Source organism: Dipteris shenzhenensis, chromosome 16, assembly GCF_047967505.1.
Source record: "Dipteris shenzhenensis isolate YYH24624 ecotype China chromosome 16, Dip_SZ_1.0, whole genome shotgun sequence".
Classification (NCBI taxonomy): domain Eukaryota; kingdom Viridiplantae; phylum Streptophyta; class Polypodiopsida; order Gleicheniales; family Dipteridaceae; genus Dipteris; species Dipteris shenzhenensis.
In genome coordinates, this window is record NC_141611.1 from 7,437,434 (window position 1) to 7,462,161 (window position 24,728).

The 24,728-nt window shown below is 43.2% G+C and overlaps 1 protein-coding gene and 1 pseudogene across 5 annotated transcripts in view; one reads left to right on the forward strand and one right to left on the reverse strand.

Annotated features, from left to right (window-relative positions):
• The window catches only part of LOC147892484 (E3 ubiquitin protein ligase DRIP2-like), a 40,107-nt gene extending 33,301 nt beyond the window's left edge, over positions 1-6,806 (reverse strand). The window contains exons 1-2 of the mRNA XM_087387408.1: positions 6,643-6,806; positions 667-766 (exon numbers count right to left, since the gene is read on the reverse strand). Coding sequence (XP_087243534.1) covers positions 667-766; positions 6,643-6,757 — 215 coding nt within the window. The 5' untranslated portion in view covers positions 6,758-6,806. The remainder of the gene's footprint in view (positions 1-666; positions 767-6,642) is intronic.
• An 8,554-nt stretch (positions 6,807-15,360) lies between these two features.
• On the forward strand, positions 15,361-23,562 carry LOC147892485 (ETHYLENE INSENSITIVE 3-like 1 protein pseudogene; annotated as a pseudogene). Of its 4 annotated transcripts, none has more exons than XR_015542374.1 (3): positions 15,361-15,474; positions 20,590-20,863; positions 21,417-23,562. The product of XR_015542374.1 is annotated as an ETHYLENE INSENSITIVE 3-like 1 protein pseudogene, transcript variant X1 (transcript). The 4 variants fall into 4 exon arrangements; XR_015542375.1 differs by lacking the exon at positions 15,361-15,474 and adding an exon at positions 15,486-15,713; XR_015542376.1 differs by lacking the exon at positions 15,361-15,474 and adding an exon at positions 18,310-18,416.
• The last annotated feature ends 1,166 nt before the right edge of the window (positions 23,563-24,728 follow it).

Consider the following 24,728-nt stretch of genomic DNA (forward strand, 5'->3'; position numbering starts at 1 on the left):
AGAGGAGAGCACACACTAAGGAATAAGGAGACACCAAAAGTGGTGGAGCAAAAGCTACTCGAGCTTATTCCTCTATAATATATATATGAGTATACATGGGCACTGTACAAGTGGGTGGGCACACTACCCTTTACCCCAACAAGCTTGAGCACATGTCCAAACACCTCACAATTTTAATTTATAGAGCAAACCATGTTCTCTCTTCCTAATCGTGAGGAGGAAAGATGTATGAAGGATCTATGATTTGTTGTGTCTTGAGAAGAGAGAGCATTGCATATGGTATAGGAGAACTATTGTATCTGTGTTGAAGACCCAAGGGTCACCTTGACAGCTAAGACATGCCACAAGGTACAAGAAAACTGTAATATCTTGACTAGGGATCTAAGGATTCACCTATGAAATGCATTCCACTGCATTTAGGGCCTTCATAATTTGCATTCCCATACACATTTTGTCTGTTCCCTCACGTTGTTTAACCTTAAACGTGTATGTGTTTGTGTGCACATGAATCTGTTCACGTGTAAGCATGCATGTGTGCATGTCAATTTATTCCCATATGTAGAACGGTTTTGTCAAAAACAAATTCCGCCAACTTTTTTGCATCTGAAAAAGCTTTTAAATCATAAAATCAATGATATGTATTGCACGAGACTTTCCACATCCTACCTCAATTTTTCAAGAGGTGAACAACAAAGGTTGACATAACATCTTGGGCAGCAGGTTGTCTGACCGTCCTCTAGCTGTTGATATATGCAATCTCTGCAAACTGTAGCAAATAAGTTAGTTTTATGCATGTAAAAATTGCAACTTATAACTTGGGCCCCAAAAATTCAACAATAAATGAATGTGCACGCATGTCTACATAGGAAGTATCTATGTATATACATACATATATAACTCGAGCCCCAAAAATTCAACAATAAATGAATGTGCACATATGCCTACATAGTAAGTATCTATGTATATACCTACATAGATATACATATACACATTGTCCCTACATAAATCTATACACACAGATGTGTATGTGTGTGTGTGAAACCAAGGCATCAATGTGCATCAACAAAGGAAACATAGCAATTGCGAAGAGGTACACCTAAGGCAACCACTTTGGGCAAACAATACCTGCCCTCAGCAATATAAAGGTGGTCAGAGAAGGGGGATTTATGATTCCTATGTTGCCCAACATAGCACCATGACTTACTTTATTGAAAAAGCAAAAAAACAAAAAAGAGACTTCATGACCAAATACGTCAAAGACTGGAAGAGCCCCAGCGATCAACAAAGCATTCCAAGGATAATTACACATATTCTGGCTAGGAAAATGAAAGCAACGTAGCTAGTCAGGTGCATCAAAATGCCATGAGGATCTGGTGGGTGGGTGTGAAAAGAAAAGTCCTCCATGACCTCACTCCCTCATGTAACACAAAGAGACTGAGCTGGATAACTGTGAGAATCGTCGATGGCCTCTGTGCAAGTGGGTCTCCAAATCTGTCAGGCTATCAGAATAGCAATGATCTCCCATGCTGAGTCAAATGGAAAAGAGGTGCATGTGAAAGAAGTAAGAGGCACCGCATCTTGGCGAACAACGTAGGGGTATCCCCTACAAATCCTGGGTGCAATCCTGGGTGCAATGTATACGTCTGCTCTCTCATAATACATCCGTGGTCTGGATTGTGTAAGCGAGGCATCCATTCTCAAGTGATCAAGAAATCACCTCTCCTAATTCTGCAAAATAAAAGAGCAATACCCAGACAGATCCTTTGGACCTTGATGCTAAAAGAGCCAAAAGAACATGGAAATCTATCTCTTCTTATAGGATTTCTGTAGATGTGTCCAAAAGTAATTATAGATTGGAGAGGTGACATCATATCTTTCTCAAAGTACTCTTGGTGGGAGACTACTACAGATCCTGAATCCGTGATCTCCTGGCATTACAAACAATGTACTAAAAAACCAGCACTATCCTCCACGGGGCAGCATCTCACTTGCCTAGATCCCATAGTAAGTGTTGATGGGGGCAAACATCATGCAACCAGAGTTGCCATGATCTTTCCTCAACAAGAGAATGATGGCCAATAACCAGTTGCCATCACTACATCCATCTGTGGAGAACAACATCCTGGATTGGTTTCTGAACTAGTAAATTGACGAGTCTCCAACCTTCCCGAACAGCATATAGAAGTGACTCTCCTCTCCACCTAACAAGGGAATAACTATGGTACAGAAGACACCAAGCCAGTGAAGCGTCTCCCTCCCCTACAATCACTACCTTTGTAGGACGTACACCTTTGAATTTGCTTCTTGAAGAAATCCTTCGTGGGCTCATTTCCTAGAAGGAATCCTCTAACAACCAGCTTGCGCTACATTGGATGTTTGGATCAATGATATTAGCATTCAAGGGCAAGATGAGGGTGCTTTAGGCCACTTCGGCCCTCATGTCATATGTTGCCATCAAATCGCCACCAAAGATTCACACACTTAGGACTTGAGGCCATCAATGCATGGGTGGTGGACAAACGGATTTGAAGGAGAGGTGACAATCACCATGGAAGAAGGATAAGGATGACTAGAAGTGTGCTCAAAGTCAATAGGAGAACGCAGAGAACCACAAGGAGATTTGAAGAATACTACGCTCTGACTTGCGTGAATGGAAATTGAACCCCTGGGCCTCTTATATAGGCTCTAGCACAATGCCGCTAAGAATAGCAAGAACCCTAACTTGTCTGTTGCCTTGCAACCCAACATAAGAACCGCTTGCCTAGCCCCTAGCCTCCCTAGGCTATCAAATCTAGTCCTATGTGCCTAAACACATGTCAGATATGATCCATGCACATGACATTTGTTTAGCAGCTAACCGTTGCAGGTGACACAGGTTCCTTCTCTTTCTCTGCATCATTCTTGCATCTCTCTCCTTGCATGCTCTCTTGCCCCTCATGATGTTCTTGCTGTCCCTTGCTCCATTGAAGCTCAATCTCTTACCCCTCTCCCTTTCTCAATCTGTCTGCTCAGAGGGTTCATATTGCACGCCCTTCCTCAATTTGCGTGCTCAAGCATGTTCACATCTTTTTTTGCTTGGAAGGGGTGGTAGGGTATGGCTGTTGGTAGGGTGTACTTTCGAGTCATAAGAACTTCTCTAGCCTTAGCTCTCACGGCTTGAGGCATTTTAAAAGGGATGGGGATACATTCATTCATACTAGGAGAGAATAGTGGAGAGTGTGAGAGGAGAGTGTTAGAAATGACCCAACAGAGGGTACGCACAGCGGAAGACTGATAGAAATGCCCAGGAGCTCACACAATGTGCGTGGGGTGTGGAATCACAAACTTCTTAACTTATGTGCATAGATGTGCAAGCTAGTAAATAGACAATGCTCAGAGACAAATATAGAAGCAACACTTTATATTTCTGTCGGTCTAGAAACTAGGACAGGATTCAATACGAAAAGGTCCTTCCACTACAAGCCTAGCACTTCTAGATCTCTGAGCCCGTGTGCTCCACCTCGAGCATGTGTAGACTCTTTGTCTAGATCCCTTCCACCTTGCTGTCCAGGCCACTCTAGCTCAGTCTGCAGCTTCTCCTAGGTCACCTTGTCCTCCTGAATGTAGGCCTAAGGCTGCCCCTTTGCTGCTCCTGTCTGCTGTCCTGAGGGCTGCTCCAAGTGATTATTGAATGAGGCCCAATGCCTCCTCTTTTATAGGCCCAAGGGGCCCTGAAATGGACCGACCTGGTAGGGCCGACCCCTAGGTCTGTTTGGGCCGGCCCCTGAAATGGACCGACCTGGTAGGGCCGACCCCTAGGTCTGTTTGGGCCGGCCCCTGAAATGGACCGACCTGGTAGGGCCGACCCTAGGTCTGTTTGGGCCGCCCAGACTGGCCGACCTGGTCTGTCACAAACCGACTTGGTTGGCTGGTCCAACCAGCCCTATAAAAGGGCCTTTGGCAGCCCCTTTTGGGCTGTTGCGTTTGCCCCTTCCTGCGCCTATTGCAGGCCTTATGCCTGCCCATATACCCCTGCCATGCAGCCGTACAGCCGTACAGGTCCGCACCTTGTTTAGGACCTGCTGCAAGCAATAACCCTGTGCACAAGCCTGCCCAAACAGGTCACCATGCTGCGCCTCCAATTGCAGGTTCATGGCCTGCCCTTTGTCTTGACAGCTGCCCACATGGCAGCTCATGTGCTGCCCATGTGGCAGCCCCAATATTTCCAGGTCTACCTCCCCATGCTCTCCTCATATGGGGGCTTACAGATGGGGAGGTGACCATTCCAACAGAGAGAGGCTTGAGCTATGAGCTTACCAGAGTTAGTGAACCTTGTACTCAGGAGTTTGGAGTGTGACCCTGGACCCCCTAGGGAAGTAGTCTTGGTTTACGGTTATAGAAACATAGAAGCTGGTGCTCTCTGTAGTCATTTGTTGATGTCCATGTTGCTTTGATTTAGTATGAGTAGCATGATCTGTTCATTAACCTCTCTATTTTCTGTTCTATTCATGGGTTGCACTAAGTAATAAGAAGACACGTGACCGTACCAAGAAGGTTGCACCATTATCGCATGAAGACGTACAAGCACACCATATTCGCACCTTGCACCAGTGGAATTTGGCCTCAGATAATACCTTCGCAAGAGTATGAACCCTCACGCAACTACAATGGGGCTGTCATGTTGTCATTTCCTCATAGTATTAGCTTGGTTACAGGCCTTAGTACAAAGTATTGATGGTTCATTTGACTGTTACGCTTTAAAAAAACTTCAGGGAAAAATGCATATGCTTCTGGAATGTAATTCTAGATAGTGTCTCAGTTCACCATATGAAGCACACCTGAACAGTAACATATGTTATGAGAACGTCTGTGGATGACATCCATGAGAGGGAGAAATATCCCTAAGGGAGGCTTCTAAGAACTCAAGGAATTGCCGTTGGGATGGTCCACAAGGCTGGCCATCTATGGGATGCTGGGTAGAGAAGCTACTCGTTCAATATTGGAGGAAGCTTGGCCCAAGTTGCAAGAGTGTCGACCTCGACAAGTCCAAGCAAGGCTTAGTATATCCATGGTATGTTCCTTTTGCAGGCCCATGCTCAACCAATTAGATTCTTTGTGGCATCACAATTGATGCAGGAAGCGAGAGAGTTGCTGGACAATAACCATAGAAGGGTGACAGATCTTCAGAAAAAGATTGGGCAGATGGGTGGGCTGTTAGGCAATTATTTATGGCAAGTAAGCGAACCAGTTCTGCTACTTACCCCTCGACACTGGGAGTCCCACCATCTGATGGGTACTGGCATAACACATTGGTCAACAAGACATGGCAAGAACCAAGACTAATACTAGGGATCAATCATAATTTTTCAAATTCCCCCCAAAAAATCTCACTTGTGTCATCTCATTCTGTCTGCATCATATGGCATGACATGATACACACTCATGGCCATCAGGGCTCACTCCACAAGGCTCAAGCTAGGAGAGCTTCTTTCATGAGGGACTGGGATCACAATGGAAGATTCTTTTCACACACACTTGTGGCACATTCACACACTTGATTGGCTGAGACATTTTCATTTTCATCCAGGTTATATGTAATTAGCTTTTGGGATATTGTTAATCACAGGAGTTACCCCTGGTATTGATGTATTCAGTCATAATTAATAGAAGTCCTTGGGGAAGAAAAGACCCACTTGCAGCAGGCAGTCTCCTAGATGAGGACTGCCTTTGGCATGATTCAGCTGATGAGAACAGACATTTGACCAGGATTACCTATGCCAATGCTTTGAAATATTGACTACAATCAGGTTTCAGGCATATTTTTCACATCAAGTGAATCATACATCGATCCAATTACAAGGAACTATGTTTCTACTGAGCTCAGTAAGGAGAGAAAGAAGCCATGAGAAGATATGAGCGAAAACTGCATTTTGAAGTCCTGCAAGTACAGGTGGCGAGGAGGGGCCTCATCCATACAGAACACCACACGAGCACTTTTCAATTGATATTTGTTAGTTATCACATCTCTCTCTCTCTCTCTCTCTCTCTCTCTCTCTCTCTCTCTCTCTCTCTCTGTGTCTCTCATGGAAGATGTTTCCCCAGTGTTAAGCACCTACTGCTGCAGGCAGGCTGCAACTTGGCTACAGCCATTGGCATCATGATGCGAACAGCTGAGATGAGCCTGATCTCTATAGCTAGGATCGACTGTGTCAAGTTTCAACAGCCTCAACCCTGCGCTGTTGCTCCCTGCACAAAAAGTTTACTCTCTGTGCTTTGAAACGTCGTTACCTTCAATCAGTTATTCCCTTTTGTATACTAGGATCATCAGACGCAAACATAAATTACTGAATTTTGCCTTTTGTTTGTCACTCAATTAGATATTCTCTTGTATATGCTAGGATCTTTAATACCACGATCAGGCAAAAACGAGAAATGAGAGCTGCTTCGTAAGAATGTGTGTTCTTTGCACTGTACAAAGAGTGATTATATAAGAGGCCAGTTTACCAGTGTCATCATGCGAAGCTCATACATGCTACGGCTACCTTTCCAACAGGAGGGCGGCTTTTTGTCTCATTAAGCGTGTTTTAGCTGCTAGTAGCTAGATATTTTGCCGTATCGATCAAATCAAAGCTAAAATTCAAACAGTCACAGAATTCAACGTACACGTATGGAGGCACTCAGAGATTGTGGTGGCCTCATTGATGAGATTGCAGCAGAGGGGACATTGCAGGCACACCAATATCGGTTCCCTAGCCACCATCGCTCCATTGTATATCATGTTGTTGCATCAGAAATATTCATCATGAGGTTGACACAGGCGGGTGAAATTCCCGCTTGGCATTGTGGCTTCGAGAGTCAATAATACATATCCCTGTGTTTTAGAAGTGTTTCAATTGCGCCTTCAACTGTGCATCTGCAATCCCTGTGAGGAACCTTGCTTAGAATGTCGCAACAAAAGAGACTTACATTCAGTACATTTGTCCATTATTAGTTTTCAAAAAGACCCGTATCTATACACACACCTCCTCTCAAACCACGATACCGATCTATCCCGTAAAATTAAAGCAAAATAGACCGGCGTTACTGAGCTGATCGGATAGAGAATGTCACGAATCAAGTTCGCATACGATCATTTGGAAAACATGCAACCTGGACAAATGACGCAATCAAGTAAATTTCATCGTCGATTCGACCTTGCACAGCGCAATCTTTATAAATATTTCTCACAGGATTCTAAGGGCCGAATCTACATTGTTGGCGAATGATTAATCCGCGTCTTTGAGGTACATTCTCAAAACCTTAATGGAAACACACTTGCGAGACCATCTTTATGCTCAGCGATGAGTTAATCATGATACGGAATCCCATGTCCTTGGAAGCGAAAGCTTCCACGGCGCAATATCATCCCTACACAACAACTATTTTGAGACGAGTGGTTCGGCGTACGTGATTCTGCAACCGGCAGCATCGAACGAGTCTTCACGTTCAAGGTGTCAAAAAAATGCCAAAGGTTCTTCTTCTGAATCACCGCGGTATGCATGCTAAAAGCCATAATAATGTAAAATAAAACGGAACTTGTCGTTTCACCGCAGCGTTGTTAGAAGATTACGTTGTTAGAATGCTGCCGGGGTATCGAAAGTTTCGAAACAGATGAAATCCGCATGCCGCTTCAAAAGAATCTATAAAAAACGCACACGATGTTCTAGGAGCAGGAAAGCCCGATCGTCCGCCATCGCTAGCTACATGGCCTCGCAGTTGAAATGTTGCCAAGCAGGAAGCAGGTAGGCAAGGCTAAGCAGCCATAACATTAGCTACACGAACCGCACACTCAACATTTGCTCTGCATTCTTTGGTGTCATGGAGCTCCTCCTTGAATTACACGAAGAACTTACACGAAGTGCAGGAATCCTTCCGCATTACTGCTTCAGCTTCGACAAGCAGCAGCGAAAATCCGAGCTATCTTGCTGTCGCATTTGGATCCCGTCTGATGAGAATGGCTTCCTTGCGAGCTTGCGCTGCGTCCCCTCCTCCACGCCGGTACTGCTGTGCTGCTGCTGCAACAAGAACGCTCGTCACTTTAACGGTCGATGTGCGTTTGCTTCATTTGAATTGTACAATATATTGTAGACTGTCTCTGCACCTCGGTCTCTGTCCGAGCTTCTCAGGTATCGTGCATTAAATTTAAACGGAGAGTAACTTTCTTCCCATTAAATTCAAACGGAGAACAAATCACTGCGCTTATGTTCTTGCCTGCAGCATTAAACAAAGGACGGCAAAATCTTTGAGGTCTGGACAAGCGTACCGATGGGTTATTTGTACGCCACTTTCGTACTCGTAGTACTACGATTACGACGATGACAGGGAGATTCAATACTTGCAAGTGAAATTCCTCGCCACTACTGCCATATCCACGCGCAAATTTGCCGCATCCAATTCTGCGAGGAGTTAGAAGAAGCAGAGAATGCAATGCTGTGGATGCAATCGTTCGATTCAACAGCAGAGAAGAGCAGAAACCTGAAGAAGAATTAGCGATTCATGCAGCAGAATGACAAATTCATCCAAAACAATGAAGATCGTACTTACCGAAGAAGCAGAGAATGCAATGCTGTGGATGCAATCGTTCGATTCAAGAGCAGAGAAGAGCAGAAACCTGAAGAATTAGCTAGCGATAATCGATTCATGCAGCAGAATGACAAATTCATCCAAAACAATCAAGATTGTACTTCCATGATTCCTTTGTTGTGGGTGATAACGAATCATTAGCATTGTACAATCACTTAAGACCATCATTACTTGGTTTTTGAATGCACAAAGCGTTTTTTTACTTTTTTTTTCCTTAAAAAAAAAAAACTAGTTTTGCACCCCGCAGCCTTTCCGTCGTGGAGCATGTAACTACTAAGTCGAAATTGCATCTCGCACTTGGAATGGAAACTTCAGCATCGAAGGTGTATGGGTTGCTGAGCATTCTTCTTTTTACAAGAAGTAGTGAGCTTGATGCAGCTTTCGGGTGACACGCTTATCCAGTGTCGCTTGATATGCCTAGCATCATTTTGGAATTTGAAATTCAGCAAGCTCTATCGGATGATGATGATGATGATGATGATATAGGAGCAGACTCTTGAGCATCTTTGGGTGGACCGAAACTTGAATCGTTGGATAATGGCCAGAGCGATTGAAATCTGTTTATATCTCTCCACAATATGTTCAGCAATTGTATGTATCTTGTATCATTACCGTTTTGTAGAATCTTTTATCCCTGCATCAATCAACTTTCAATCCATCCAGGTTGTTGCCTCCTCTTGCATACCCTATACACAATCGTATCACGGACATTCAATCGCCGTGGAGATTGACTAACTAAAGCCAATAGCTTTCGACTACTACGTTTCTCCCTTCAAAAATATCCTCATCCTTAACGCACCATCTACATCGTAAAGCCTTACCCACTCATACACAAAAGTTGCCTCTACGTATTTCTATTGTCGCTGTTGCATCCAATTCATAGATTCTACCAGCTTCAATACGCCCTCCTCTCACATGCTGGTGCCAACGGAAACCCAAAGAGGACTTACCCAGTCACCATTGGTGAGTCCCCTCAGAATTGCAAACTTGAAGTTGCGGGACTTTTCTACAGATCTGATAATATTGTGTAGTTAGCTTAGCCGACCTTCCATGGAGTAGCTAGGTCGTGTTTTGTAAATGCAAATGCAAACGGCAGTAGAAGTATCGCACGACAAGGGAACTGTTCAAACGATTGTGGTGGAGGCAGGGCGGGGGAAGGAAAAGGAGATGATCAAGATATAGGGAGAAGGGGTGGAAGTGTTGAGGGAGTCAGAAGCTCGGCCGCTTCTCTGGCTCCCACCCTCAGTGTCAAGTGCTAACTCACGTCTACTATATAGGAGGGTAAAAAATTTCTTACATATAAAGGATTGCAGCACCTTGAGCATGAGATGGCTCCGAAAATTATCCTACCTTTGCTTCATAGATATGTCAAAGCCCATGGGGATTCCAAGCAGCCTAAAAATAGTACCCTTATTAATATTATGGCATCCTAGCTCCTTTATTTCCTGTTCACCCCCCTTGAGGGTAGTATATCCAGTCTTTGAGTGATTACTCTAGAACCAAAGGCCTTACAATTTTTTTTCAGACATTTCATAGTACACTCCCCATCTTGTGATGTGTTTCTAGGTGTAAGGTTGGTGTCATCAGCAAATTTCTGGTAGACTAGGTGTTTGCCAGAGGCCATTTTTATGCCTCTAAGTCCTTCTTCCTTAACCTAGCATTTGAGCAGCCACGCTAAGGTATCTACTGCAATTGCAAAAGCAAGGGGGCATCCTCTTTAATGGAAATTATTGACTCATGTCTCCATTGATATAGATTTTAGTAGCAGCATTAGTGAGTAGGAGTTTCACATAAGAAACAACAAAGGGACCCAACCCCATATCCTACAAGGACTGAATGAGGAAGTCCACTCTAGTCTATCATGAGCCTTGTCTAAGTCAAATTTGAGGAGGCAGATACGTTGTTTAGTTTCTTTGGCATATTCACTGCCCTCCCAAATATTGATAATGGCCTCAAGAAGGTGTCTACCCTTAATGAATCCTTTTGTTCCTATAATATCCACACATTCATTTTCTTTTGAACCCTGAGAGCCAAAGCTTTGGAAAAGATCTTATAGCTACAATTGAGCATAGTCAAGGGCCTCTAATTTCTAAGTTCATCCTTAGGGCCTTCTTTGGGAATGAGCTTAATAATGTGTGAGGACAGAGCTCCAGTTTTTACACTTTCTTGCCACAATAGAAGAAGGTAAGGCCCAACCACATCCCAAAATTCCTTATAAAACTCAATGGACAAGCCATCCTCTTTAGGATTTTTTCCCGTTAGCCCCATAACAATGATAGTAGGCTTGCAGTTCTTCCAAGGAGAGAGGTCTATCAAGAAAGGCCATATCAAATCTCTACAGAGTGCTTCTCTCACAGCTTGGCATAATTCTCTAGCCCTCTACCCCTCCTCATCTGGTATAATCAAATAAGAGAGAAAATCTTGGAAGTGACTTCGAATAAGATTAATGTTCTCTTCCTTGGTGGTGTTTGTTAGCCCTCTTGAGCAAAGGAGCTTTTTCATTTTCTCTCTTGCTTCTTAAGCATTTGAAAAATTTTATTTAGTTGGTCTATCCAACTTCCCTACCCACCAATCTTTGAAGTACGCCTTAGTCTCATTTAGCCTCAGATGTTCCTATCTTCTAAGATCCTTCCTTACTTCTAACAGTGCAGCCTGTGCATGCATATCTTCCTATCTAGCTAGGGCTCCTAACCTCTTTGTCTTTTCTTGAATTTTGTCCATCCTCTGAGCTCTAAATTTCCCCCTATTCTTCTTGGAAGTTTTGAGCATAATTTGTGTATTCTCTATAGCAACTACCCATGAATCTACAACTGGTCCGGACGTTTTCAGAGAAGGCAATTTCCTAGACTACTTTAACCATAGCTTGAACTCTCTTAAGGTGAAAAGCTTTAGGTGTGCTTTAAACCAAGAAGAGCATCCTTGGCCAAAACCAAAATCATAATAGAGGAAAACTAGTTCATGATTTGACATTGCAAAAGATGAGTGTTCTTGAGTCTTTATAGAGCTCATGCTACTCAATAGTCCATGGGAAACATAAAATCTATCAAGTCTAGCCTCCCTCCTAAATTCACCAACCTGACCATTACACCATTGAAATCACCATCTAAATCAGAGTCAACTAATTGAAGTTGGCCTTTGAATTCTTCCCCTAATTACTGTCCCCTTTTCCAACCATCTATCTCTTTTCCTTTCTACCACATTAAAGTCTCCAAGGTCAAAACAACTGCCTTCTACAACAACAAGAGAATCCCACATTGTCTTTCTGTTTGTAGCAAAATTTGGGGGGCACATATAGATAGATGAAAATTCATGTCCCTACATTAGGCATTTGAGCATTAACCATCTGTCTGGGCAGTTGTTACAACATGTAGCACACCTACACTATAGTGAGAGAGAACTCCAATCCAATAGCAGTACCCCCCTTTCCTTCATCATGAGAAGTAACTAGTTTCTTCTTCTGTCAATTTATTTAAGTCTACTTTCTAAACTAGAGCCAGAGATCTTGTGCTCATCTTGTGACTCAAGATCCAGTAAAGCCATTGTGCCAAGTGAAGGAAGAGCCGTTTTCTCACAACTCAAGTGCAGGTACTAGGACCAAAGGAGCATGACGTGAAATGAGAGCTGGAGGAAGTAGTTTCTCCAACCTTTTCTCCATACTCCAACTCTAGCAACCTGGCAAGTATGCCTCAAGTCCACTTGTTCCTCTTCTTATACTTACTTTCTTATAGAGTGGTGGCGTTGCTTTCCCACGACTAAAAAATGGTAGACACACTCCAATTCCTATCATTGGTAGGGCATTGGGCCTTATAAAGTTGAAGCCTGTAGGGTCTTTGAATCCTCATGGAGGTTTATTTTTAATGAGTTTATATCAGCTCTGATGCACTTGTCAATGAGACGTTGGACCTCTTCATTTGGGAGTTTTTTCCACTTTAATTTGTAGGCCTTTGAATCAATTAGAAAAAAAGTTGAGTAGCTAAAGGAGCTCTTTTTTTGTATTGCCAAATGTGAAATGGTTTTTGTCTAGCCACATATCAAATGGTGAGTCTATTTTATGGGGTCTTTGGCCTATTGTGATATAATTCGTAATATATAAACATTTTCTCTTTTATGATGTTGATAGTAAAGCACTTTCTCATTGAAGGTAGTGCTATAGTTCCCCTTTGTGAATTGACATGTGTGATTATTTTAAAAGGTCAATTGAGTTGGCCTAATTAAGTGAGTTGAGCAGATTTTTATGGATATTATTGTACGAAGCTTTTTCCTTCAGGCTAAAACTATCATTTAAAAGCCCAATGCACTTTTTTTTTTGCTTCGAAGCCTCTTTCACATACCACTTAATACTACCACTACTCACAAAACTTGATTTGTATGGCTTTTTTTGCCAACTAAAATTGAGAAATTTAGGTTGGGATTCAAGGTTGCCTTTAATTTTAAAGACATAAAAAACATATTTTATTTGAAGATCTTGGTATTAATTTTAAGATGCAATACCCATTAAGCTCTAGGATGCTTCAAAAAATGGAATTGACATGATTGGTTTTAGCTAAATAGTTATAACCATCCTGATGGTGGGCATGGCTAGCTTCAATCATCATGGTGGTTGATGTGGGCTACTATGCCTAAGTATGATTTCAGCAATAGAAAACCCTCTTGACACATCATACCAAGTCAGAAATGGTCACCTCATGGGCTTGCCAAATCATCATACATAGTTAGCATGGTTTTTCCCACCTCTAAAGAAATGCATGTAATCAAGCACATGTTGTTTGCCACCACATATCCTTGGGGGGGTCACTAAGAGATATGTAAGCTGGCACGTGCAATCAACAGAAGGGGTTTTATATTTTTATGGATTTATGGAAAATATATATACATAAGGGGTTTTTTAATCCAAAAAGTGGAAATTTTCATACATAAGGGATACTTTAATCATCTCAAAATTTATAGAATGGGTGTGTATAGGTTATAAAAATTCCGATCATTGATTGTCTGAGGGCAAGTGTGTCTCAACAGTGATCTCCATTCTTAGCAGAAGGATCTGCTCTTCATCGCCCTTCAAGTCCTTGTGTCCCATTCACAACACCCGATAGATTGGGTGATAGTATGCTAAGCTTGTGATTGCAGGGTCATAATAGTAGAGAATCTGTGAAGAAATCCATGGCGGCTATAACACTGGTTGTGGAATGATATGATTCGACTTGTGGACGATGTAGGTTCAGCAAAAGACCTACAGAAAGCCTGTCATCTTGCTGGCCATTACATCTCCCATTTCGATGCCCTCCCTCCTCCTCGTTGCCTCCTATTTCTTCTTCCTTAGTTTAATTCCTGTAGTAGCCTCTACATTCAATCGCTCAATCTCTTGCTCGATTTTTGCTTCGCTTGTTGCATCCGAATTTGACTGACAAAGTAGGACCCAGTATCGCCATCTTCGACAGCATCCAGCAAGGGGCTCTCAAGAGCACCTGCGTCTACCCGTCTCCTCTCCATATTTCTTGCGCCCAAATGAGAGAATTCGTGGACACCATGATGGGCATTATCGTGTCTGCCCTCGACCATCATCACTCGGATAATTTGGCTGCAATGTGCAGCTTGGCACTTGATGCGCTATAGATTCCGATCCCGAGGCTTGCCTATGAAGAGCAATGGATTCCGAAGCCTGAGCTTGGGAAGAAAGGTGCAGTACTTGCGAAAGAAGACAAAGAAAGGTGCCTCGATTCATGATTGACGGTGCCCCCCTCTCCCATGCACTCACAAATGGCCAGAATTGTTGCAAGCTTCTATTATCATTTGAAGCACTGTTTCTTACAGAAAATATGCCCGTCGGCACAACCACGACTTGCGCATTTGCGCACTTTTGATTGCCATTACAATACAAAACTACAAAAAATCATCGTTCCTCGTTGCAGATTCTCTCTTGCAGTCTGTTTCCCCATCTCCCTCAATCGTCGTCCATCACAAAAGTGGGCTGGGTTCTTTGCTTTTTCTATCACAATCCTCGCTTTGGAATCGATTGCAGATTGACTACGACATGGGCTACCCAAATAGCAGCATACAAATGGTTCAAACGTTAGCTTCTTCTTCAATTGGTGGTTCTTCACCACCTCCATTGGGAGCTTCTTCGCTTCCATTGGCACCAATGATGAATGAAGCTTTCGCATGACCAACATGCTGCAGCCTTCAATGTTGAGGGCGCTCTTATCACTTATTTGAAGCCAAAATGCGTGATTGGATATCAGACTGTTTCTTTGCATACAGGATCGTGGGCAGGACCAAAGCATTTAGAACTACGTCCGTGAGATTTGAGAAGCCCCTTGGATCGTGAATTGCCCGAGACCAAAATGTCAATCACGGATTGGTTGAAGTCCAAAATGAGCACAAATGCAACAAATCTGCAGCTCCAAAATGGAGGTGCCAACTTGAGCACGAGAGGCGCATTGGATTTCAGCTTTTGGAACAACAGATGGCCCTCGTGTGCACTAAAGACGTAATGCTCCGACCTGATTGGCTAGTTCTTTTGAGACTTGCAAAGATTGCCCCGCTATTCTAAAGGGGAAAGTACAAGCCCACGTGGGAAGCCATATTCAGGTCAACGCGGAACGTGAAGACCATCTCAGAAGGTGACGTGGCGTTCGGGGATTGGCCAGCGGGACGGGCAGGGCGGGCAGCGGCAGAAGGTGACGTGGATGAGGCGGGCAGCTCGCTGCTCCATCCAAAATGCCGTCTCGACATTTCCGTCGCTCTCCCTCAACTCCTCTGGCTCTCTGTACAACCCTAGTTTTCCTCTCTGCTTCGCTCTTAGACGAGTGTCCCTCTCAAACGATCACGGCTCGCTCTTTCTACAATCCGGCTCCCTTCCCTCACTTTTCCCGCCAGGTACCCTTCTTATGAATGCAGTTCTTGACCGCCTCTAGAAGCGATTTCGCCTTGACATCGTGAGTGGCAATGTTACCCCGTAGATTAAGGTCATACTTTGCGGGGGAGTCCCGAGCATAGCCATTTTAGTGGATGAAAGAGCGGTACTTTGTTGCATCCGCGCATGCCTTACTGCTCCAATCGGAATAGGGGAACCAACAAAGCATGGAAGACTGACCGTTTGAGGTCATCGAGGGACGGTAACTTCAGGAAAAATCTATGGCTACAGTGTAGTGATTGGTTTCCAAAATTTTTGTTTGGACTTGTCAATGGGCACATGTTACATGTGACAGGCTCATTACCTAAATCTATATTAAAGGGTGGCATTACCACTGGAAACTCTGGTGCTTTAGGCGGTATCAACACATGGCGCCCAACAACATTTAATATGCACAAGACCTGTTTGTTGATTTCATGTATGTCTACTAGCCTACTGGAACACTTGCATAGAGTGTAGGACAAGGCTGCAGGCAAGACGATCATATGTGATCGCGCTCGACTTCCAATAGTCTTTTGCAAATGGCTAGCCGCCCGTCTGTGCTGCAGACGTGTCCTCCACATGAGCTTTTATGGCTGGTTGCTATTGTTTGCTTTGCTGCTGTTCCTGCTGGTTGAGGTACATTCTAGACTGTTATGTCAATTGGGGGCCGCTTTTGACGACTGGGATGGTGTTGCTGGGCTCACCCCTAGCCCTCTTTTTAGGCAGCCTGAAGGGTCTGCTATTGGCGCCAAGCTGCAGGACAACCAGGTGGTCAAGTTGGCTGTCCAGTCTTGCCAACACTTGCTTGCTTTTGTGCAGGTTAGGCCCAACTTTGGCTAGTTGGCTGGCCTAGAACTAGCCCTGAACAATGAGGCTCAATGAGGCGTTCTTGGGGTCCATAGATACTCTAATCGTCCTGGCAGAGGTACTACCTCTGCCAACTGATACTGGTACTCACCTGAAGTTTTATAAAAAAGGGCATAAAACTGCCAAAGCATGCTGCTATGCTGTAGTTGACTGCTGCTTTGAAGGGTTGTAATCGTAACTTCTAAACCTCCCCATCATAATTGGTCTTACCCAATGCTGGATTTGGAGTGGAGGCTGCTGCAGCAGGCAGCAGCCTGGCAGGGCAGAAAATGCCACTTCGCGTTCTATTCCTGCTCTGTGTTCGTCTTCTACACTGCAAAGATGGTCAGTACTTCAGCTCCTGTTTTGACTGTTCAAGAGCCGTGCAGACTGCAAATTTTACTCAAGTCATAAACCAACATCCCAACTGCTGCTCCAAGTCTTCTGCTGCCTGCAACATCAACTAACATTGTGGAATGGGTGTGGGAAACAACAGAATCGCAGTGTGGGAAACAAGAGAATCGCGGTGGGTACTCCTCAGAGAACAAGCCCGTGTTTTTTGTGATGGGCAAGCATCACCCTTGTAGGGATGAGAGTAGGAGGTGGTATCAATTGAAAGTGCAGAGGAGAAAGGAGAGTGGAGAAGCAAGCCACAAAGATGTGTATTTGACAATGAATCACGAACTAATAAAATACAATATGCTTGGTATGCCGGACTACAGCTGTACCTCATGGCTTTGCTTTGCTTGAGTGCTTATTTGTGTGCCTCGTAAACTGCCTGTTCTGGGATTACATCCTCAGTGCTACCACTACCAAATGGTGGAATATAACAAAGTTACAAACTTTATTTAAAGGCGTGCGGGGAGTCCTTCAAACCTTAAGTCTACATGTCCATAAGTTTTAGCAACAATGCCCACATCAAGCACATCAGATTCGTTGTGACTGAATTTGCAAAACTAAAGGAAAAATGAGTCTTGTAAGGGGACTTTTGGATGATTCTAGAATAAAAGCATGTAGATCCACATTCTAGGCATTTTGGACTCTATTTTTTTGCATGTACAATTGGGTTGGGCTGGGATGTCTCAAGTGCATGATTCATTGAACGTGCAACTAAAGCTACATTATGTGCTTTGCCTTGTTTTTTCCATTGCTTAATGTCATTTGTTGATCTTTTGCTAAGTGTTCTCTCTCCTCCTTGATTCTAACAAGGCTGTTGCCTACACGATGATGAAAATCATAGCACACACCAAACTCATTAAACAAAGTAGTATGCATAGGTAGCTTAAACACAGTCAACTTTTACGGATGGTGAAAACCTTCCCGGCGGAGAGAGGGGGAAGTCTTATTGCAATGTCCATCAACGCCTGCGGCATGACTTGAGTCAAGGAGATTGGTGACGGCTTTGAGGAGTGTGAATTGCTGACATGGACAGGAGATTTGGAGAATCTTCAAGGCCTAGCTGCATGATGCTGGGAGAAAAGGGTGAACCTGTTGAAGCCTTTATGGCAGAGACAGGAACATTGTCAAAAGAGGAGGGTGTAGAGGTACCCGGTGGTTATTAGTTTGGGCTTATTTGGAGCTTGTGTCTGGAGTTTGCCGGAGAATGAACCATGATTTCTGGAAATGCATTTGATGATGGGGATCCATGTGGAGCAGCCATAGGGATTTCATTATTTAGGTGTATTTCATGGTTGCAGATGATTACGGCTTGAAGCAGATCTTGGAAGCATGGTGCTAAGTATGTCTTCCTTTTGTTTTTCAAAAAGTTTTTGTTACCTCTTTTTCCTTCTCTTTTGTTTTCTCTTTTATTTTCTTTGTAGAATTTTGGACTTTAGAACAACAAAAACTCTAAATTTGTATGATTGGATATATTCTAGTCTCACAAAGGTATGTATCTTGGAAGCATGGTGCTAGGATAGAGCCAGGCTGTCCTTGGCTTATGAGGGGGACAGCTGGATGAACCTGATGAAGGCACCTGTATTGCTCAAGGTTGTTCGTATGAGAAAAAAGAGATGGAGGTTGCTAACTGTAACAAACACTCCGCAGTGGAAGAGTATTACTGAGGAATCACACAATGGTAAATATAATCTCACTCCGTCTTGTGCAGACAAGTATTACAGACGTAGACACAGACACAGACACAGATCTTGGACAATGCACAGTTGAGTAGAACAGCAAAACATGTAATGTAAATTGCACCAAAGATGGACAACACCTTTTACAAAAGCGTGTTCAATGTGTCACCATCTACCAGTGAATGTACTGCCTAGATGTGAACCCCTGGCAACTCATGTAGAAAAGGGGTAGGGGACAGATTGGAGAAAGGGGGATTGGGGAGAGGATGGGAGAGAAGGAAGGAGAAGGGGTAGGAGAGAGGGAAAGATGGACAACAGTCCCCAAGGAGAGCATAGCTGAAACTCGGAGCGAGAGACACAACAGATCCGCCAGTGTGTCAATGCACAAATGAGGCTTGGGGATCTTCCCTCCATGTTCGCCAGACTAGGGACATGGCCAAGGGGGGTGACAGTGGCACTTGTCCGACGGAGAGCTATTGCTAGGAAACCATTGCAGACCACGCAGATTGATCGACGTCAGTGTTTTATTATGGGTTTCATGCCCCCGCAGCAATAGTCACCACTGGAGCCTCTTTGTGCCGAGACCCTATTATCCATTCTCAGCTGCCTAGCAAACTAGGTTCCTCAAACAACATACCGAGGACTGCCACATTGATACCACACTACAGATCTTTCCTTTTCACCATGGGTTGTATTCGTGTTTGTATTTGTCTTAGGTGCAGATGCCTGCTTAGTGCATTCCACTCATTGTATCTGTTTTTTTCAATCTCATAGACCCTTGGTCTTTTGAAGAATTTAATAAACTTCCTTTTTTTCCCCCCCTTTCTTGCTTTCTCTAGAAGCATGTAGGGGCTGGCAGGCCTGAACATAGCAGGTAGATTGTGGTAGGCTATGGCCGTGGGAAACTTTAGTTTCCCATCTGAAGGGTTGTGCGGATTTCCTATTATTGTTGCTTGGATTGAGCACCCTTGTTCCAGTCATGACATGCGGGTGCATATGCATGGATGGCCCTGCCACTTGTCCAAGCGGTAGTGCCACGTGTGAGATGGTAGGGTACGCACATGTCCATATGAGGTCCAAATGGCATCTTGCCGTGCTTCATTTGTCATGCCATGTGGTCACACATGATTGTTCTATGCCACATCAGTCATGACACGTGCCGCCCATCACATGTGGCTGTCCATTTTACACACCAATCATGACATGTGGCTGCCGTCCTTGCCACCTGTCCATATGATATGTGGCTGCCCTTGCCATGTGTGATGCCATGTGGCACTCGAGGACATGTGGCTGTCCTTGCCACATGCCATGCCATGTGTCAATTGTGCTATGTGGCTGTCCTTGCCACATGTCATGCCATGTGTCAATTGTGCTATGTGTCCTTTATGCCACATTTCACTCGCGACCCTGTCACTAGCAATTTTATGCGTGATGGAGTTTATGGTTTTCAACCTTATGAGTGACTATCATGAGATTCAAACTGCACACTGTTGTGTTTGTAGAGGATGGGTTTGGGCATGTAACTCATAGTCACATGAAAACGCATTTCGTCTTGTTGAAGTGTGACGAAACGTTTCGTCACGAAACATTTTGAAACAGGACGAAACGCTCTGGATGAAACGCTGTTTCGCCCAAATTCTGAAATATTTTTTAAAACAAACTTTAAATTTTTTTTCAATGATTCAACGTTCATATATCTTGATTCTAGAATACATATGCTTTTCAATCCTTAAAGATTGATTTATCTGAAGTTGAAACTTGAGAATTTGAAGAATGTGTTGGTGTTTTATATATCCTTTTTGGGTATCTTGACTTATATTCCTCTTTGTTAACTCTAAACTTGAGTATAGCATATCTTAGTAGCCAATAGCCTTGAATATATATATTATCATTTCGAAACCTATCCGTTTCGTGTGACACCACGAAATGAAATGAAACAAAACCTATCGAAACGGCGAAGTAGACGAAACGTTTCTTGTGACATTCCTGGATAGATATGTAAGGTTTCAGCTTCTCATTATCCGAACATGAAAGAGACTCTAAACAGTGTTTGAGTGGTCAATCGCTTTCTTTTTCACCAGTGGTTTCCAATATTCAAACCTATCCAATGGGCTAATTAAGGACCAGTCTCAAAAATCATTTTATAAAATTGTAATAAAATTTGTTTCTGTTCAGAGAGGACGGACTTGCTGCTTCCCCTTGCTAAACATCCTCTTTCAACCAAATATTTCCAAAGAGGCTTAGGATCATGCGCACCACGACATATTGTGCAAGACGAAGGCAGTTTTTTCCAAGAATCAAGAAGCCTTTTTCTGTTCCTTTGTTGGCTGCCCACGCTTTGCGTTGACACATGGGGCAGAATTATTCATGAAGTTGATGCACTTGCAAGTGCGATGCCCTTTGTCAAATAGCATTCAGGAAGGGACACAGAAGAGGGCAGCTTTAATAGGCAAGTACAAGCCTCACAGCTTCAATGAAGTTTGCTCCTATGTAGTAGAAATTTCTTATCGCAGTTCTTTACTTACAGCCATTGGTATTACTCTTTGGGTTGCTTATGGTGAAGTCTTCTGTGGTTTAGTAAGAGGTTTGTGGTTGTGGCACGTCATCATATTAAAGCTTTTTGAAATATGCAGGGCAGCTTGTGCTTGGATACTTTGCTTTTATATCTTCTTATGAAAAGCCCCAATGGACCCCTCTTCTTCCCATCTTCGTTTTGTCAAGATTATATTCAATCTATTCTAGAGTTGTGAAGAGATAAATTCATGATGAAGACATTGTTGAAAGCCTAAGATAATTCTAATTTCTTGATATTATATATGTGTAATGCTGAAAGCCTGTCACAAGCATCTGGTTCTGTTCCTGCTTTTGCACCTTTTCAAGATATTGGAAGGAAAACAAGGCTTCTTTAACAAATGCACGTTCCCTCTTTTTTTGTCTTATATGGGCATTTATCTTGTTACACCAACATGCTGAAATAGGCCACTAATGGCTTAATATTGCAGGTTAATCAAGCCTGACATGAGCTACTCTGCGATCTTCGTAGTTCAGACACAAGCTCACAAATCAGAAGTTTTCATCTTGAGACTATGGATGCCAATGAAATGGGCTGTTTTGGAACCTTGGACTGTGATATAACAGACATCATAAGGGAGAATGATGGAGATGGACTTCAGGAAGATGACTTTAGTGATGATGAAATAGATGTGGATGAATTGGAGAAGCAGATCTGGAGAGATCGTGTTCGGCTGAAACGTATAAAGGAGCAGCAGAAGTTGAAAGGACAAGGTGAGAGGCCAAAGCCTAAGCAGTCCCATGAGCAAGCTCGTAGGAAAAAAATGTCACGGGCACAGGATGCCATTCTCAAGTACATGATTAAGATGATGGAGGCCTGTAATGCACAGGGATTTGTTTATGGCATAATACCAGAAAAGGGAAAACCGGTGAGTGGTGCATCAGATAATATGAGAGCTTGGTGGAAAGAGAAGGTGAGGTTCGACAGGAATGGACCAGCAGCTATAGCTAAATATCAAGCGGAGCATGGCTTAGTGGATAAGTTTGAGGGCACCATGGCTGCTGCTACAACCCCACACACTCTTCAAGAGCTTCAGGACACTACACTGGGTTCTCTTCTTTCAGCCCTTATGCAGCATTGTAATCCTCAGCAGAGACGATTTCCTTTAGAAAAAGGGGTAGCACCTCCTTGGTGGCCAACGGGTGATGAGGAATGGTGGCCACAAGTTGGTTTGCCAAAAGGGCAAGGAGCGCCTCCATACAAGAAGCCACATGATTTGAAGAAGGCTTGGAAGGTTGGGGTACTTACTGCTGTCATAAAGCACATGTCCCCAGATATAAGTAAAGTTCGTAATCTTGTGAGGCAGTCAAAATGTCTACAAGACAAGATGACAGCCAAGGAAAATGCAACATGGCTAGCAGTGTTAAACCAAGAAGAGGCACTCGTGCAAATTAATGTTGCTGATGCAGTGATCATTAATGGACCTTCTAGTGCAGGTAATTCGGGAGACATAACCCGGAGTAGTACCAGCGAGTATGATGCGGAAGATTTTGATGATACTCCTATCTTCATCACCAATGATGAGGGTCAGGACAGTGTTGTAACACAAGATATTACCGTAAGTACAAGACAAAAAGGAGGCTCTCACAATAAAGGAACAGAGACTTCTTTTGAGAGTGCTGCAATGATGGTGGAGCGACAGCAGTCTGTAGAGGCTAGAAGAAAGAGAAGGCGAGCAGGAGAGCCTGTAGGCATTTCACATGTAAAATCCACTTATTCAAACAATTGTTCTCCCTCAGATAGGAATGCATTTTCAGAGGGAAAGTTTGTTTATTCATATGGGGCAGATTGCCCCAATACAGGACTGCAAGCTGGCATATTGCAGAATTCAGATAGAGAGAGTTCAGTGATGTTTGACAGAAGGGCAGTTCATCTGCAGGGACCATATAGAGGTGCCTTCAGTGAAGGAAGGCCAGGCCATGTGGTTTCTTCTAATTTATTTGAGGGAGATCACCTACCAGAGTCTGATTCATTGATGAATTTCTGTCCAGGTTTACAACATAATAGCTCTGCAAGTACAACAACTTTAGGAGTGCTTGATGGTAGTGGATATTTTGAAACAGGCATGGAGGTCAACAATCAGGTCAGAAATGCCTTCACTATCAGCTTGGAAGAGAACTTAGTATTTGAGCAAGGCCATGGTAATAATATGATCAATGATGGGGTGCAGAAAGCTGGGCTCCCTAGTTATGATGGCAAAGGTGTAGGAAACCCATTTGGGTCTCAACCTGGGGAAAGTATGACTGAGTATGACTACAGGTCATCTTCCCCAACAGGTATAGACAGTCCAGACTCGTTAAGAGACGGGTTTCCTACATTTGAGGACTTCATCTGGTATTTTGGAGCATGATTGAAGGTGGAGCATCATGAAAATGCAAAGTTTGTGTAGCAGTTTTTTGTACTCGTTGCACTGTACGCTATCGTGAAGTGAATACTTTTGTAGATTATCCAAACTTTGGTTGTAATTATCTACTTGTCTGACCTGGATTGATAGGTGAATGGGTTTTTTCCTGTAGTGGTGGCCAAGCTGAACTGACTGGATTTGTGTACTTTCAGTGTGAGATCATCTTGGATTGATTACTGCTTTCAAATCTTGTTGGCCACATTGACCTGTCTTCATGTTGTGCAATTAAGACAGCTTGAAGTGTGGATTCTTTTCTGTTGCAGAGGCAAAAATTTTCCAAATGGAATGCTGGCTTTTTTGTACTGCGTTGTATTTTAGTATCTTCCACTGAAATTTAGCATCTGCAATGACGGCTCAAGTTCTTGGTTGATAGTAGGGAAGGCCCACCACAACATTTTAATCTTCTAGGAATTTCAGTCGTCCCAAGTGTCTAATTTAAACTGCTCAATGTGAGACTTTGTTAAGAATTTTAATTTCCCTTGTATCCATCAAGCTAAGTTTGTTGGCCCCCTTAAGGCAGGTGCTTCTCATAAATGGGGTTGAATCCATATGACTAAGAGGAAACATACCCAAATTGTTAGGTATTAACAAGTACAATGAATTAGCCTCACCTTGTACCCTTGATGTGATAAGAATTGTGAGTATTGTGGTTATTGTACTCATTGTGATTTTCCCTATCATGTAGATGCTTGTAATGGGATTCACGTGAGTAACATTATTCTTCCTTCTGCTAAAAAGTTTATAAACTCTAGTTGAACTCTTCCATGACACACAAAAAAGGAAAATAAACCCCATCGATGCTATGAACTCTTTCATGAACTTGTAGTATTAAAAAGAAAGCCAACATGGTTTCAAGTCACTACGTGATCACCTAACATCTTAAATCTGCATTCAAAGTATAGCAAATACTCGAATGTGCATGGAGTATCAAACTATTGTCGATGATATTGGTTTTTCATTTCATTGTGCATGACACAGTTTCACATCTTTTGAACATTTTCCTTACATGCTTGAATGCCAATTTCGCAAGCTGTTTGTCCATTTTGTTGATAAGAGCATCAAATTCCTATTTTCTTATTGGGGAAAGGGTAACAATATATTCTGTTTCAAGAAAGAAGGATCTGATAACGTTATAGAATAGGTAGAGGTGCTTAGTGCTAGGCTGTGCATTACAACGGGGGGTACTCAGCTTGTTAGCACAAGGAGCTTGACTTCAGAACTTACCAAAAGAAAAAATAAAGTTGACCTTTTAGAGCTGTGATGAGACGCCAAGCTGTCGAAGATGTAAAAGATGTATCCATGACCGGACTCCTAATATACAAGTTACAAGATGAGCCA